This window comes from Pristiophorus japonicus, chromosome 3, assembly GCF_044704955.1.
Source record: "Pristiophorus japonicus isolate sPriJap1 chromosome 3, sPriJap1.hap1, whole genome shotgun sequence".
Lineage (NCBI taxonomy): Eukaryota > Metazoa > Chordata > Chondrichthyes > Pristiophoridae > Pristiophorus > Pristiophorus japonicus.
Window position 1 is genome coordinate 137,777,023 of NC_091979.1, and position 13,286 is coordinate 137,790,308.

Genomic DNA, 13,286 nt, shown 5'->3' on the forward strand with positions numbered 1-13,286 from the left:
GACTGCATACCAGAGTCTGAAAGCTTGGAGATCCAACTTGTACAAATGTAAATAGTGTAACTCTGATACCATCTCTACCCACATAATTGGGAATACAATGGTACTGTAACTCAGGATATTTGGCTTAAATTGATTTGTTTTACTTTTAAGGTAACCATTTGGTCTGGTCGAAACTAAATTTTGTTTTTCTGATCACATCCGTAAATGACCATTTCCAGAAAACATCGGCTTTTTAAAAGCATTGTGCAATATTTCCTGGGACAGTTAAAGCTAAAAAATAATAACAATAGAAAGCAATATTCTGGACATAACTGCAAGCACACATTGATTACAATTCTGTGTTTAACAGATTGTGATTGAGTTTTTGCTTCTTTTTTCTCTGATTAGTGCCAATTTATTCAGAAGGCATTGTTCCAATGGAACATTCACAATATTGGAATAATGGGTTGCTCTATGGGAATCCCCTTACTTAGATTTTTGACTGAAGCAAAGCATCAACGGGATACCAGCTAGGCCATAAGATGCTCATGTCTCCCTTGGACTACAATCACACCTCACATTTACAGGCAAAGGCACACCTACTGTGACATAACTGTGTCACCTGCTACAAGGACACCTGTAGCAAATGGGCAATGAGGGATTAGCATTGGCAGTGAGAGCAGGTTCACTGTCACCACCTCCTTCCAGGCATCTGCAATACTGCACTACATGAAAGTTGTTATGTATGTATACGATAGATATACTCTCTGTGTAGTCACTGTATAGTTGCATAAGATTGAGACTTGTTTACCGGAGGTACCATCAACAACGTTCACACTGTATACTCTATGCTGGCACCACCAGAAGGTGCAACTGGTGGAGGCCCAGGGGTCACCTGTACACTACAGGTACCCAGGTATAAAAGGGAGTCCACCAGGTGGTATTCTCACTCTGGAGTTATATTAAATGGACTAAAGTCACTACAGTTCAAGTACAATACTTTATCTTGTGGAGTCATTTTCAGAGCATCTAAAGACATAACATTTGGCGACGAGATTACGGACTTTCACGCGAAAATCGCTACCCTTGGTACGTTGCAGCAGTTCGCCAATAGGGATGATTGGACCGCCTTTGTGGAGAGGCTCCACCATTTCTTCACAGCAAACGACCTGGCAGGCGGTGATCCGGCCAGGCTGGCTGATAAGCGCAGAGCTATCCTGCTCACCAGTTGTGGGCCCATTGTCTGTGGCCTCGTCAGGGACTTGCTGGCACCAGCGAAGACAACGACCAAGATATACGAGGACCTTGTAACGCTGATCCAAGAATAACTCAAGCTCAAAGAGAGCATCCTCACAGCCAGACACCGGTTTTACATCCACCGACGGCCCGAAGGCCAGGAAATGGCGAAATATGCTGCAGACCTCAGGAGGCTGGCGGCACCGTGTGATTTCGATGAACACATCACCGAAGCGCTGCGGGATATCTTTGTCATCGGAACCAGCCACAAGGACCTTCTTCACAGGCTACTATCTGTGGATACCACAGTCACATTGCAGAAGGCCATCACCATGAACGAGGCATTCATGACCTCGACCCTGCTCTCGGTGGAAGACTCATCCTCAGGACTCAAACCCGGCAAGTACGGTACACAGAGTGGCGTGTTTTAGAGGCAGGACTGTAGAACGTGAATCTCCTCAGGGGAGAGAGAACAGGTCCCCGAGTTCCTTAACTCTAAGTCCACCGAGGGGGCTAATTGGTTAGCACCATGCTGGCGTTGCGGAGGAAATCACCGGGCTCACCAGTGTCGTTTTAAGGACTATGTGTGCAACGGATGCAGCACAAAGGGCCACCTCCAGCGAATGTGGAAAATAGGAGTCACTGTGTTGATGAAGAATCTGCAGAGGTCCATGAATCCAGCGCGGATTATGAAGAGGTGATCAGAGAGGCAGCTCAGCCCCACGATGAGGTGTATGGAATGTTTACCTGCACCACAGAATGTTCCCCGTTGAGAATGGAAGTCGAGATAAAGGGCGCTCCAGTCTTCATGGAGGTGGACACTGGGGCGAGCCAGTCAGTAATGAATCAAGCAGCCTTTGAGAGGCTATGGGACATTCAAACTGAATGATCCAAGTTGGTCCCGGTTCAAGCAAAGCTGCTCACCTACACCAATGAACTTATCCCAGTAGCTGGTAGTGCAAATGTTAAGGTAATCCATGATGGCGCGGTGCACAAGTTACCACTGTGGATTGTTGCAGGTGATGGACCAACGCTACACGGCAGAAGGTGGATGGAGAAGATCCATTGGAGCTGGGAAGATTTCATCCCTCCAGCGATTGATGTCCCCCGTGCTCAGAGGCAAAGCAAGCTCCCACCTGAGGTTGGATCTGGCACCAGAGAGCAGACCAGCACAGCACCCGAGGCACAGACCGCTTAGCTGAGACGACCTGAATGCACCTTCCAGGCTCCAGTGGCAGGACTCCAGAGGAAGAAAATCGGAATGCAAAGGTGACTTCGCAGCTTCGATGGCAGAACCCGGGGAGAAGAGGATCACACCAGCCGACATCGTGCATGGAAGAAAGATGGCGCCCAAACCATGAGGTGAAGCGTTGAAGGAAAAGATGGGGCGGCCAGACCACGAGGTGCAGCGCTGATGTAGCAACACGTGGTACCAAGCGAAGAAGAGGATTGGGGTAAAGATAGCAAAGCTCTCTTAAAGGAGGCCTGCAACTCACCACTCTTAAAGGGACAGTCCCACATTCTCACTCAATGTAATAACAACTGTGAGCTAAATGTAAAGCTTGGAATTGATGATCAGAGTTTTATACATGTAATAAGCAAAGAAAAGTCAGGCGATTGTGATCGGAGCTACAGTTTATCTACAATAAGCAATGAAACGTTGTGCGATGCAAGATTTCAACTGTCTTCTGATAATGTAGTGGGCAAACACCCATTGGAAGCACACAGGTCCAGCGGGCAACCCGATGCTGTAGCCTGTGCCCCGGGATCAAAGCGATGCACCACGGAATGTGGCGACCAGCAGCTAAAATAGACAAGCTGCAGAGCAAGTGATCTCAGGAGGGTAACGGCACCGGTATCGATACCGTGCCTCTGGTCGGCTCCACCTCTCAGGCACCCAATGGCACCAACCGCCACGAGCATGAAAGAGTAAACTGTGCTAAGGCGCAGCCCCCAGACCCCATCGCCATCAAGGCTACACCCGGGAACGAAGGGTCACCCGCAACGGTTCTCCTAATTGGGACCGGGACCAGCCAGGATCCCAAACCAAATAACGCCCAGGCAAGCGAGTTAGCAGTTCCCTGTGAACCTGCCCGATGCTAGGAGCAACAGCAAAGGCCCTGAGAGCAGGCAACTTGAGCCAACCAGGTTCCCACTGCCAGCACTGGGCAACACGCCGCCACCTGGACACCATCCAGCAGCTCTGGAACTAGCTTGTCCTCACGCACCGGTGCTGACCCCAGCACTGATCCCAAAGGTTTACCATCAATGTATCTCACCAGTCAAATGTACTTGCCTCACAACTGTACCACAAATGCAAAAATGTAAATGCAAATTTCCTTTTCTGGACTTGAATGTATATGAATGTGATGAGCATGGGGGGAAAATAGATGTATGTAGCCATGGACACACACATGGATCACACCCAGAACCCACTGAAGCCCCACTGCATCATCAAGCCATCCCAACTGGCAACCACTACCCAACGTTGTGGCAATAAGGACTTAACAGGGAGAGAGCCAAGCCAAAGCACAGCCAAGGTGCAAGGGCTATTGGCACTTAAGTCTGGGGAGAGCTAAGCCAGAGCACATAGTGCAAAGGTAATCGGCACAAAAGACTTGAGGGAGAGTTATGTTATATATGTATACTATAGATATACTCTCTATGTAGTCACTGTGTAGTTGCATAAAATTGAGACTTGTTTACCAGAGGTACCATCAACAAGGTTCACACTGTATAAACTATGCTGGCACCACCAGAGGGTGCAACTGGTGGAGGCCCAGGGGTCACCTGTACACCACAGGTACAAAGGTATAAAAGGGAGTCCACCAGGTGGTATCCTCACTCTGCAGTTATATTAAATGGACTAAGGTCACTACAGTTCAAGTACAATACTTTGCCTCGTGGAGTCATTATCAAAGCATCTAAAGACATAACAATGGTGTTCTTGGAAAGGTAAACAGGCCCCCACCACCTCCTGGCTGTCATCTCCTGCAACACCAACTCAACTTCACAGCCATCAAACTGCTGATTTGAGTGTAATGCTGCTCTATCAATTTGCCAAATCATTAGTTTCCTGTCACAGCATTTACTGTGCCAACCGAGTCTGCGTGGAGGGGCCGCCATTTAAAAAATTGCCCTTCCTCAGGTTTGGAGCGGTGTAGGGGACCGCTCCGCCCGCTTTCCTCCCGTAGGGTGCATGCGCCGACTCCTTACCGACCGGCGGCGACCCCTTCCCGAAATTGCCCTACAGGAGCGACGCTGCCGCCGGTCGGTGCCACTGATAGCTTTTGCTGTCGGTATCCTTTCTGCAGCTTGACGGTGCGGCCGCCCGTAAAGTGGAAATGGCGCTGCCGGCGCGCCATGTTATTTTTTTTTTGTCGGCCGACTGCCATGTCGGGCCGAAAATTTTGCCCGCTGGTCTGAACGAAACCCTCCCTGGTGGCCCAGTGTTTGCCACTAAAGTGGTCGCAGAGTCACAGCAGCCCTCCCCTTTAACTGATGGGGAGAGACGTTGTGATGCGGTAGCGCGATGATGTAATCAGTGTGGCGCTGATGACCTGCAGCGTCGGCCACTCCGCCCCGGCCCCACTTCAGCCCCGCTAGTGATGGCTATTCCCACCAGCCCCCACTTCCACCCCGATGATGAGTCCACTTCCAGCCCCGCTTCAAAAACAAATCACGAAGTGCTGAATTTCTCCCGATTGACGGCGATTCATTGGGGTGGACGCAACACATCGGAAACGGTCGGTGTGACTGATTTCAGGCGGTGGGTAATTTCGGCCCCAAGGCTTTCAAAGGAAGCTGCAGTATAAAAAGTGCCTCAGCCTCAAATCAAAGGTTCTCAGCTGAACATTCAGGGAATGTATCTTTTTTTTATTTGTTCACAGGATGTGGGTGTCGTTGGTGAGGCCAGCATTTAGTGCCTATCCCTTCTTGAACCGCTGCAGTCCGTGTGGTGAAGGTACTCTCACAGTGCTGTTAGAGCGGGAGCTCCAGGATTTTGACCGAGTGACGGCGATATATTTCCAAGTCAGGCTGGTGTATAACTTGCAGGGGAACTTGCAGGTGATGGTGTTCCCATGCGCCTGCTGCCCTTGTCCTTCTAGGTGGTAGAGCTCATGGGTTTGGGAGGTGCTGCCGAAGATGCCTTGGCAAGTTGCTGCAGTGCATCTTGCAGATGGTACACACTGCAGCCACAGTGTGCCAGTGGTGGAGGGAGTGAATGTTTAAGGTGGTGGATGGGGGGGCCAATCAAGCGGGCTGCTTTGTCTTGAAAGATGTTGAGCTTCTTGAGTTTTGTTGGAGCTGCATTCATCTAGGCAAGTGGAGATTATTCCATCGCACTCCTGACTTGTGCCTTGTAGATGGTGGAAAGGTTTTGGTGAGTCAGGAGGTGAGACACTCGCCGCAGAATACCCAGCCTCTGACCCGTTCTTGTTGCCACAATATTTATGTGGCTGGTCCAGTTACGTTTCTGGTCAATGGATGTTGCTGGTAGGAGATTCAGCGATGGTAATGCCATTGAATATCATGGGGAGATGGTTGACTCTCGCTTGTTGGAGTTTATTTTCTGAGCAATTGCAAATGGAACTGAACACTGTATCATGTTTCTGGCATTTTGACCATTATAATAATAATAACTTTTATTTATATAGTGCCTTTAACATAGTAAAATGTCCCAAGGCACTTCACAGCACTGTTACAAGACAAAACAGATAAATTTGACACATTATTCCACAAAAAGGATTTGGATTGGAGTTGAATTTAAATTTTGGGCTTTTAAAGCAAAATGTATACACATACGCTTTTTGTTTAAAAAAAAAGTCAATTGCATTGAGAAAAAAGATGAGTAAAATGATCATTGGTTAGGCATTGAGGCTGTTACCAACTGGAACCAAAAATAACATGCAATTGGTTAGCATGTCTCCACAATCGATAAGCACCTCACACCCAATGAGCTGGAAGGTCTTGAATCCCAGAAAATGTGCAGGGTGGTCTGGCATAGGCTGTTCCTCAGGTTGTGAGCACGGTGATAGACCGACGTACTCACTGACAGGCTGCAAAGGCAAGAGTTTGGCAGACTCAGGAGGTTAGAATGTAGAAGGGCAGTTTGAAGGTATTTTGGTTGTCAAAAAACACTCCCCACGAATATGGGGAAACATAATGGGGAGAGATTCCGCTTTGGCCTAATTTCTGATTCCGTTGCAAAATTCTCGTTTTGCAAAGTATTTTTTTTACCCTGACTTTCCATTCAAACTCATTTGCATATCGTCGAATGCAGAATCCACCATGAACCAGCTCAATTGGGCACCGTTTTAAAACGTTTTTTTTTTAAATTTTGCTTTAAAAAGATATCCTTCATATATTTAAAAATGGTAATGTGGTGGTTTGGTTAAAACAACTGAAAATAGGTTTATCATAAAAAATAAGCCAAAAATTGCAGTCGGAGGCTTCCCGCGGACGCAAGCCCCCGACCTCCGAATACGATGCGCACCTGCAGCCCCCGCGCACACGGGGAATTCCATTTTGAACCGGTAGAGTCCTGGGCAGTGCATGATGTCACACCACCCAGGAACCAGCTGCCCTGTGGCTTTGTTTGGAAAATAGTACTGCCCACAAGACCTGTCAAAAAAGTTCATTTGAATAAGCCATGCCCTTGATTTTTATTTAATTCCACAGTCTTGTTGTATGGAGCTACGACTGTGAATACCCCCAAAAACAAAGAAAACACTTTACATTGAAAAAAACACTTCACTTATTTAAAATTAACAGAAATTGAATTAAATTAAAGGTTTTACAAAAATAATAATTTTTTGAAATTTTATTTATAGGTTTTAATGGAGTTAAAAATAAACTTACTTAATGGACAGGATTTTTAATGTAAAAATTAATAACAAAATTTATTTTTTCTATCTTTTAAAACTCTTATGCTGATAAAAGTTTAAAGGACATTTGCTGGGCAGGAGTTGGGCAAATAGCCCAAGGGGCCGAAATTCAGCCTCCCATTAAAGCCTATTACTGCCAAGGTGGTGTGGCCACCATTTTGTGGTAGAATAGCCACCAACAGCAAAATTCTCCTCCTGTTTTTTTGCAGCGGTGTTGAAATCCAGCCCGTTCCCCCCACTTCCACCCGCTCCTGCAGATGCGTCATTAAAGACATCATCAGAGCACGCACTGCAGCCTCTCCGCCCCGGAAGCGAAATTCATTTTTAAAAGTCAACCGGCTGTCTGTCGGTGACCCCGACAGTTTTTTGTGTCGGTGCACTGTGGCGGCTCACTCTGCCGGCTCAAGACTGCCAGCGGACTTCAAAGGCATGTTGCAGCCATCTCCATTTTTTTCTCCAAACTTTCTGACTTGCACTTTTCATAGCAACATTGAATGTTAGTGGGCTGGGGGCCTCAATCTGTACTCCACAGAGGCCTCATTGTAAAGGTTGAGCTTGTAGAGGAAATGGGTTCAATGCTGGCAGCACAATGCCTCCTGCACATTGTGCACAACAGGGAGGCACACAGGAGAAGGCGGCGTCATCTGAAATGGCTCCAGAGGCAGCAGGCAAGGGAGGCAGCAGACATGGATGTCCAACATAGAGAAGGGCCTGGAAATAAGAACATTAGAAGTAGGAGCAGGAGTAGGCCATACGGCCCCTTGAGCCTGCTCCGCCATTCAATAAGATCATGGTTGATCTGATCATGGACTCAGCTCCCCTTCCCTGCCCACTCCCCATAACCCCTTATCGTTTAAGAAACTGTCTATTTCTGTCTTAGATTTATTTAATGTCCCAGCTTCCACAGCTCTCTGAGGCAGCAAATTCCACAGATTTACAACCCTCTGAGAGAAGAAATTTCTCCTCATCTCAGTTTTAAATGGGCGGCCCCTTATTCCAAGAGCATGCCCTCTAGTTCTAGTCTCTCCTATCAGTGGAAACATCCTCTCTGCATCCACCTTGTCAAGCCCCCTCATCATATTATACGTCTCGATAAGATCACCTCTCATTCTTCTGAATTCCAATGAGTAGAGGCCCAACCTTCTCAGCCTTCCCTCATAAGTCAACCCCCTCATCTCCAGAATCAACCTAGTGAACCTTCTCTGAACTGCCTCCAAAGCAAGTATATCCTTTCGTAATAATGGAAACCAAAAATGCACACAGTATTCCAGGTGTGGCCTCATTCCCTTCTCCCTCATGCTCTTCATGCTTCTTGGCCCACGTAGCCTGCTGCTGGCAAGCATCTGACTCCTGTGCAACTGTAGCAAGACTTCCTTGTTTTTATACTCCATCCCCTTTGCAATAAAGGCCAAGATTCCATGGCGACAGATCTCAACGCAGAGGGTTTGCCCAGGGAGGACCTGGCATGAGGAGGAAGATCAGCTACACTGATCCCCAAACCAGATAGTGGGCAAGATAGAAAGAAGGCAGGATGTGCAGGAGGCAGATGCTTGCCAGTGGCAGGCTGCATAGGCCAAGAAGGATGAAGAGCAAAAGGTAGAAGGAAATGAGCCAGCTGCATAGGAGGAGCTGCGCATAGAATTGGGGGAAGAAGGCCCTATCAGGCAAGGGTCTACAGGCAGCAGTTTTCCTTCATTGACCTAACGGATGACCAGTGTCTCTGCAGGCTCAGATTCAGGAAGGACATCGTCAGAGAGCTGTGCAATCTCCTGCGGCCAGATCTGCAGCCTCAGACAAGGCTGAGGATAGCTCTGAGCGTCGCAACCAAAGTCACCATAGCACTCAATTTCTATGTCACTGGCTCGTTCCAATCTGCCACTGCAGACATTTCAAACATTTCTCATTTCTTCGCCCATCACTCTATCTATCAAATTACAGATGCTCTCTATAAGAGAAGGGACAAATACACTTCTTTCCCGATGAGCAGGGAGAAGCAGATGGAGTGGCAGATCAATGCGGAGATGTTCATCAACCGAAAGGGAGTCCATTTCCTCAATGTGCAGCTGGTGTGCGACCACCACCGCAAAATCATGGCAGTTGATCCCCAGTTTCCTGGCAGCAGCCACAATGCCTTCATCCTGCGCCAGACCGGTGTGCCCGGCGGGCTTTCCCTGCCAAACCAAAATTGCGGCTGGCTGCTTGGTGACAAGGGCTACCCACTGTGCACTCCTGCAATGCTGACTCCCCTTCGCAACCCCAGGACTGCTGTGCAGCATGCCTACAATGACTCTCATTCAGCCACCAGGAGCGTAATTGAGCAGTGTATCGGGATACTTAAGCAGAGGTTCCGTTGCTTGGATTTCTCAGGAGGAGTGTTGCAGTACTCGCCTGAGTGGATCTCATTATTCGTGGTTGCCTGCTGCATGCTTCACAACCTGGCAATCATGAGGGGCCAGCCATTGGAAGACGAGCTAGCAGTAGCTCATGAGGAGGAGGCGCAGGAGGAGGATGAGGATGAGGAGGACTAGAATGTGGGTCAGCGGCCACCCAGGAGGCGGCGTCGCTATCCAAACCCTGCAAGGGAAGTGCAGAGGCATCTCATTGCTGCTTTTTTCCCATGAGTTAATGGCCACTTCAACCTTCATCTTTGCATCTCCATGGCCATCCCAATGAGCCCTTTCACACATCATTGCCCACAATGAAATGATACACCTGCACAGATATGGGAACACAAAATAAAGATTTATAACAGAATAAAGGTGCAAAAAACATACACATAATCATTTCTCACCCTTGTGTATCTCCTTATAACCCGTCTTATGCAAGCCGATTCTGGTAGTACACTGCAGTGTCTCCCCTGTGGCTGCCATATGGGTCTGGGAAGGCTGCTGTCTTTCAGGTGTAGAAGCTACAGATGTCCTTCTAGGATACCCTCGACCAGCTCTGGCCCTGGAAGGGTCGGCTGCAGACTGTTCAGAACCCTCCTTGGTGCGTTCAGTCAGGCTTGGCTCGGGTGAGTCCATGCTTCTAGGCAATGGTGGAGTGACAGGTCTGGGCTCAGGAATGGTGTGATCCTGAGAGAGCACATCATCATCCTCGTCTGAGGAGCTTGCGCCACTCCCCAGGGGCAGCGTATCCCCATCTCCATAAATCCGAGGGAAGGGAGCACAGGTCGGTGGTGTGGCACGAAACTGCAAGTTTCCCCCGTGGACCGTGGTGGACCTCAGCTGCTGATGGCAACATTCAGGTCTCATGCGGCATCCAGCTGAGACTGCATGAGGGCAGACATAGTCTCAAAGCCACCAGAGTGGACAGCAGTAAGACACTTTGTGGCCTGTTGCAAGGCCCTGAGCTTCCAGAGCCATGGCTAGCCTCTCCAAAGCAGCACTGATATGCTCGTTCACTTGAGCCTGTGCTGTAATGGCAGCTGCCTCATCCCCAATGAATCGTGGCATCACAGCTGGATCCGCATGGTCTCCCTGGGAGTCCACCATCGTCTGCACACTGGCAATGATGGGCTCCATGGTGTGTGTAGAGCTGTCAGCAGTGCAAGAGGCAGACTCCTCCACACTCCTGACCACTTGCGACAGGCTCTCAGGCACCCTTGCCATTGCCCCCAACATCTGTGAATGCATGGCCTCCACCCTTCTTTCATAAGCCTCAACATTGATGGGCCCATCTGAGTCCTCTTCAGCAGAACCCGCGTGTGAAATCACCCCTCCGGAGAGATGGCACCTGAGGTTCCCTTTGCCTGTCACCATGCAGCAGCTCGTCAGCCCTGGTGCAACACCCAGTGCAGACCCCTCTGCGATCTCTAACTGATCGCACCGCACACTCCCAGTATCTGAGCTGGTGCGAGTGACTGTTGGCACAAGTGACACGGTGCTGCCAGCAGTATCCCCCTCTTCCTCCATCTCATCCGACATCGCGCCAACATATGCCCAGGCCTCCAGGGTGTCCTCCAGGCTCACGCTCCCAATGGCCTCTAGGGTGCCGGCGTAGCCATGGCTGCCAATGCCCTCTTGGCTCTCGTTCAGACTTTAGCTCCCAATGTCCTCATCAGCCTCCACATGGCCACGGCTGCAAGTGCCCTTAATGCTGTCTTCCTGGCTTGGCTTCCTAATATCCTCATAAACCTCTCCCTGGCCTCGGCTCCCAGTGCCCTCAAGACTGTCGTCCTGGCTTGCTGTCCCACTCGCATCACCGCTATGTCCCTGGCCTCGGCTAACACTCGGGCTCTCATCTGCAAACGTAAATGGCACAAGGACTGCTGTGAGAGGGCGGTAGGACATTGACGCATGCAGGCTGCAACTTGCACATTATCATAAGCAAACACACGGTAGGCCTGGTGCTTTCAGGGAGAGTTGGCATTAAGGGAAAACCTTCACTTATCCATGCTGCCCATAGCAGGATCGGCATGACCGGTGGCCACAAGGAAGGCAACATGAGGGCCCATTAGTGTCTGGACCCTTTCCTCCAATAGGTGAGCTGCTGTATGTCAGCCTCGCCACCACCAGTTGCTCCACTTGGCTGTGAGCAACCTTTGCTGCAAAAAAAGAAGGCTTGCTGAGTAGCAGTGACATGAAGCCTCAGCAAGTGTGTGTCCCTGACATGCAGCTGTAACTGTGACCTGAAAGGGATCCTCCATTGCAAGAATGCATACATATATATACAGGCCTCAACAATCAAATGTTGCTTCAGTGACTATATAGTGAAGGTGGGAAATAAGAGAAGGATGAGGAGAGGCTCGCAGATGGAAGGTCAGGAGTTGGAGGAAAATGTACTCACTTTCATCAGGCGGACGATGTCGTTCAGCCTTTTGCGGCATTGGTTTGCGGTCCGGTCATGAATGGAGGTCCCCGAGACCTCCTCAGCAATCTCTCTCCAGGCATTCGTAAAAACCACGAGTTGGTCTTCCTGTATCGGGGTACAGGACGCGCCACCTTCCCTCCACAGCCTCCATGAGAGTCTCCAGGTCAGTGTCGGAAAATTTGGTTGCCATCCTTGCTACTCGTGCATTAGCCATGTCCTTGACTCAAACACCTTCCCTGCTCAGGGCCTAGCTGCAAACCCTGCCTTTTAAGAAGGTCAGGGAGCAACTGGCTCATTAGGAGCAAATGAGCAGTAGATGAACACCATTCCACATCCAGGCTGCTGCAAACTGTCGATTCCTGCCAACCAATAGTGCTCCGCTCCATTTTTTCAGCAAAATGCTAAATTTCGATCTAATTGCCGCCGCAACTATTGCGGTGGTAATGACCGGCAGAAAGCGGTAGGTGCGCCCCGTTTCGGGCAGAGGTGAATTTCGACCCCCCAACTCTCCGCCTGCGGAGGCCCTTTACTTTCGCATTCGTACGATCTGTCAAAAGAAATTTTGACTAATCTGCAAGCGCCGGAGAAATCGCAATTTACGGGTCAGTGTCATTCTACCACATGTTGAGTCATCATCATCATCATAGGCAGTCCCTCAGAATCGAGGAAGACTTGCTTCCACTCCTGAAGTGAGTTCTTTGGTGGCTGAACAGTCCAATATGAGAGCCACAGACTCTGTCACAGGTGGGACAGACATTCACCGAGGGAAGGGTTGGATGGGACTGGTTTGCCGTACGCTCCTTCAGCTGCCTGCACTTGACCTCTTTTCACTCTCGGTGTTGGGATTCGAAGAGTTCAACACCCTCCCCGATGCACTTTCTCCACCTAGGACGGTCTTCGGCCAGGGACACCCAGGTGTCAGTGGTGATGTTGCACTTTACCAGGGAGACTTTAAGGGTGTCCTTGTAACGTTTCCGCTGCCCACTTTTGGCTCGTTTGCCGTGAAGGAGTCCCGCATAGAGCATTTGCTTAGGGAGTCTCGTGTCTGGCATGCGGACCATGTGGCCTGCCCAGCGAAGCTGATCGAGTGTGGTCAGTGCTTCAATGCTGGGGATGTTGGCCTGGACGAGGACACTAATGTTGATGCGCCTGTCCTCCCAGAGGATTTGCAGGATCTTGCAGAGACATTGTTGGTGATATATCTCTAGCGACTTGAGATGTCTTCTGTACATCGTCTATGCCTCTGATCCATACAGTAGGGCGGGTATTACTACAGCCCTGTAGACCATGAGCTTGGTGGTAGATTTGAGGGCCTAGTCTTCAAACACTCTTTTCCTCAGGCGGCCGAAGGCTGCACTGGTGCATTGGAGG

General features: G+C 49.6%; 1 protein-coding gene across 1 annotated transcript; it reads left to right on the forward strand.

The window, feature by feature from the left end:
* The first annotated feature begins 4,823 nt into the window (after positions 1-4,823).
* On the forward strand, positions 4,824-9,631 carry LOC139254446 (putative nuclease HARBI1). Its single transcript, XM_070873667.1, has 2 exons — positions 4,824-4,984; positions 8,830-9,631. The coding sequence occupies exons 1-2, from the start codon at positions 4,824-4,826 to the stop codon at positions 9,629-9,631; spliced, it is 963 nt and encodes a 320-aa protein (XP_070729768.1).
* The last annotated feature ends 3,655 nt before the right edge of the window (positions 9,632-13,286 follow it).

What these genes read in the sequence shown, in the direction of transcription:
- LOC139254446 (XM_070873667.1), top strand. Translation starts at nt 4,824, where the DNA reads ATGGCTATTCCCACCAGCCCCCACTTCCACCCCGATGATGAGTCCACT. An exon ending in GGTGTGACTGATTTCAGGCG is followed by an intron (nt 4,985 to 8,829) that starts GTGGGTAATTTC and finishes GTGTCTCTGCAG; the next exon opens with GCTCAGATTCAGGAAGGACA.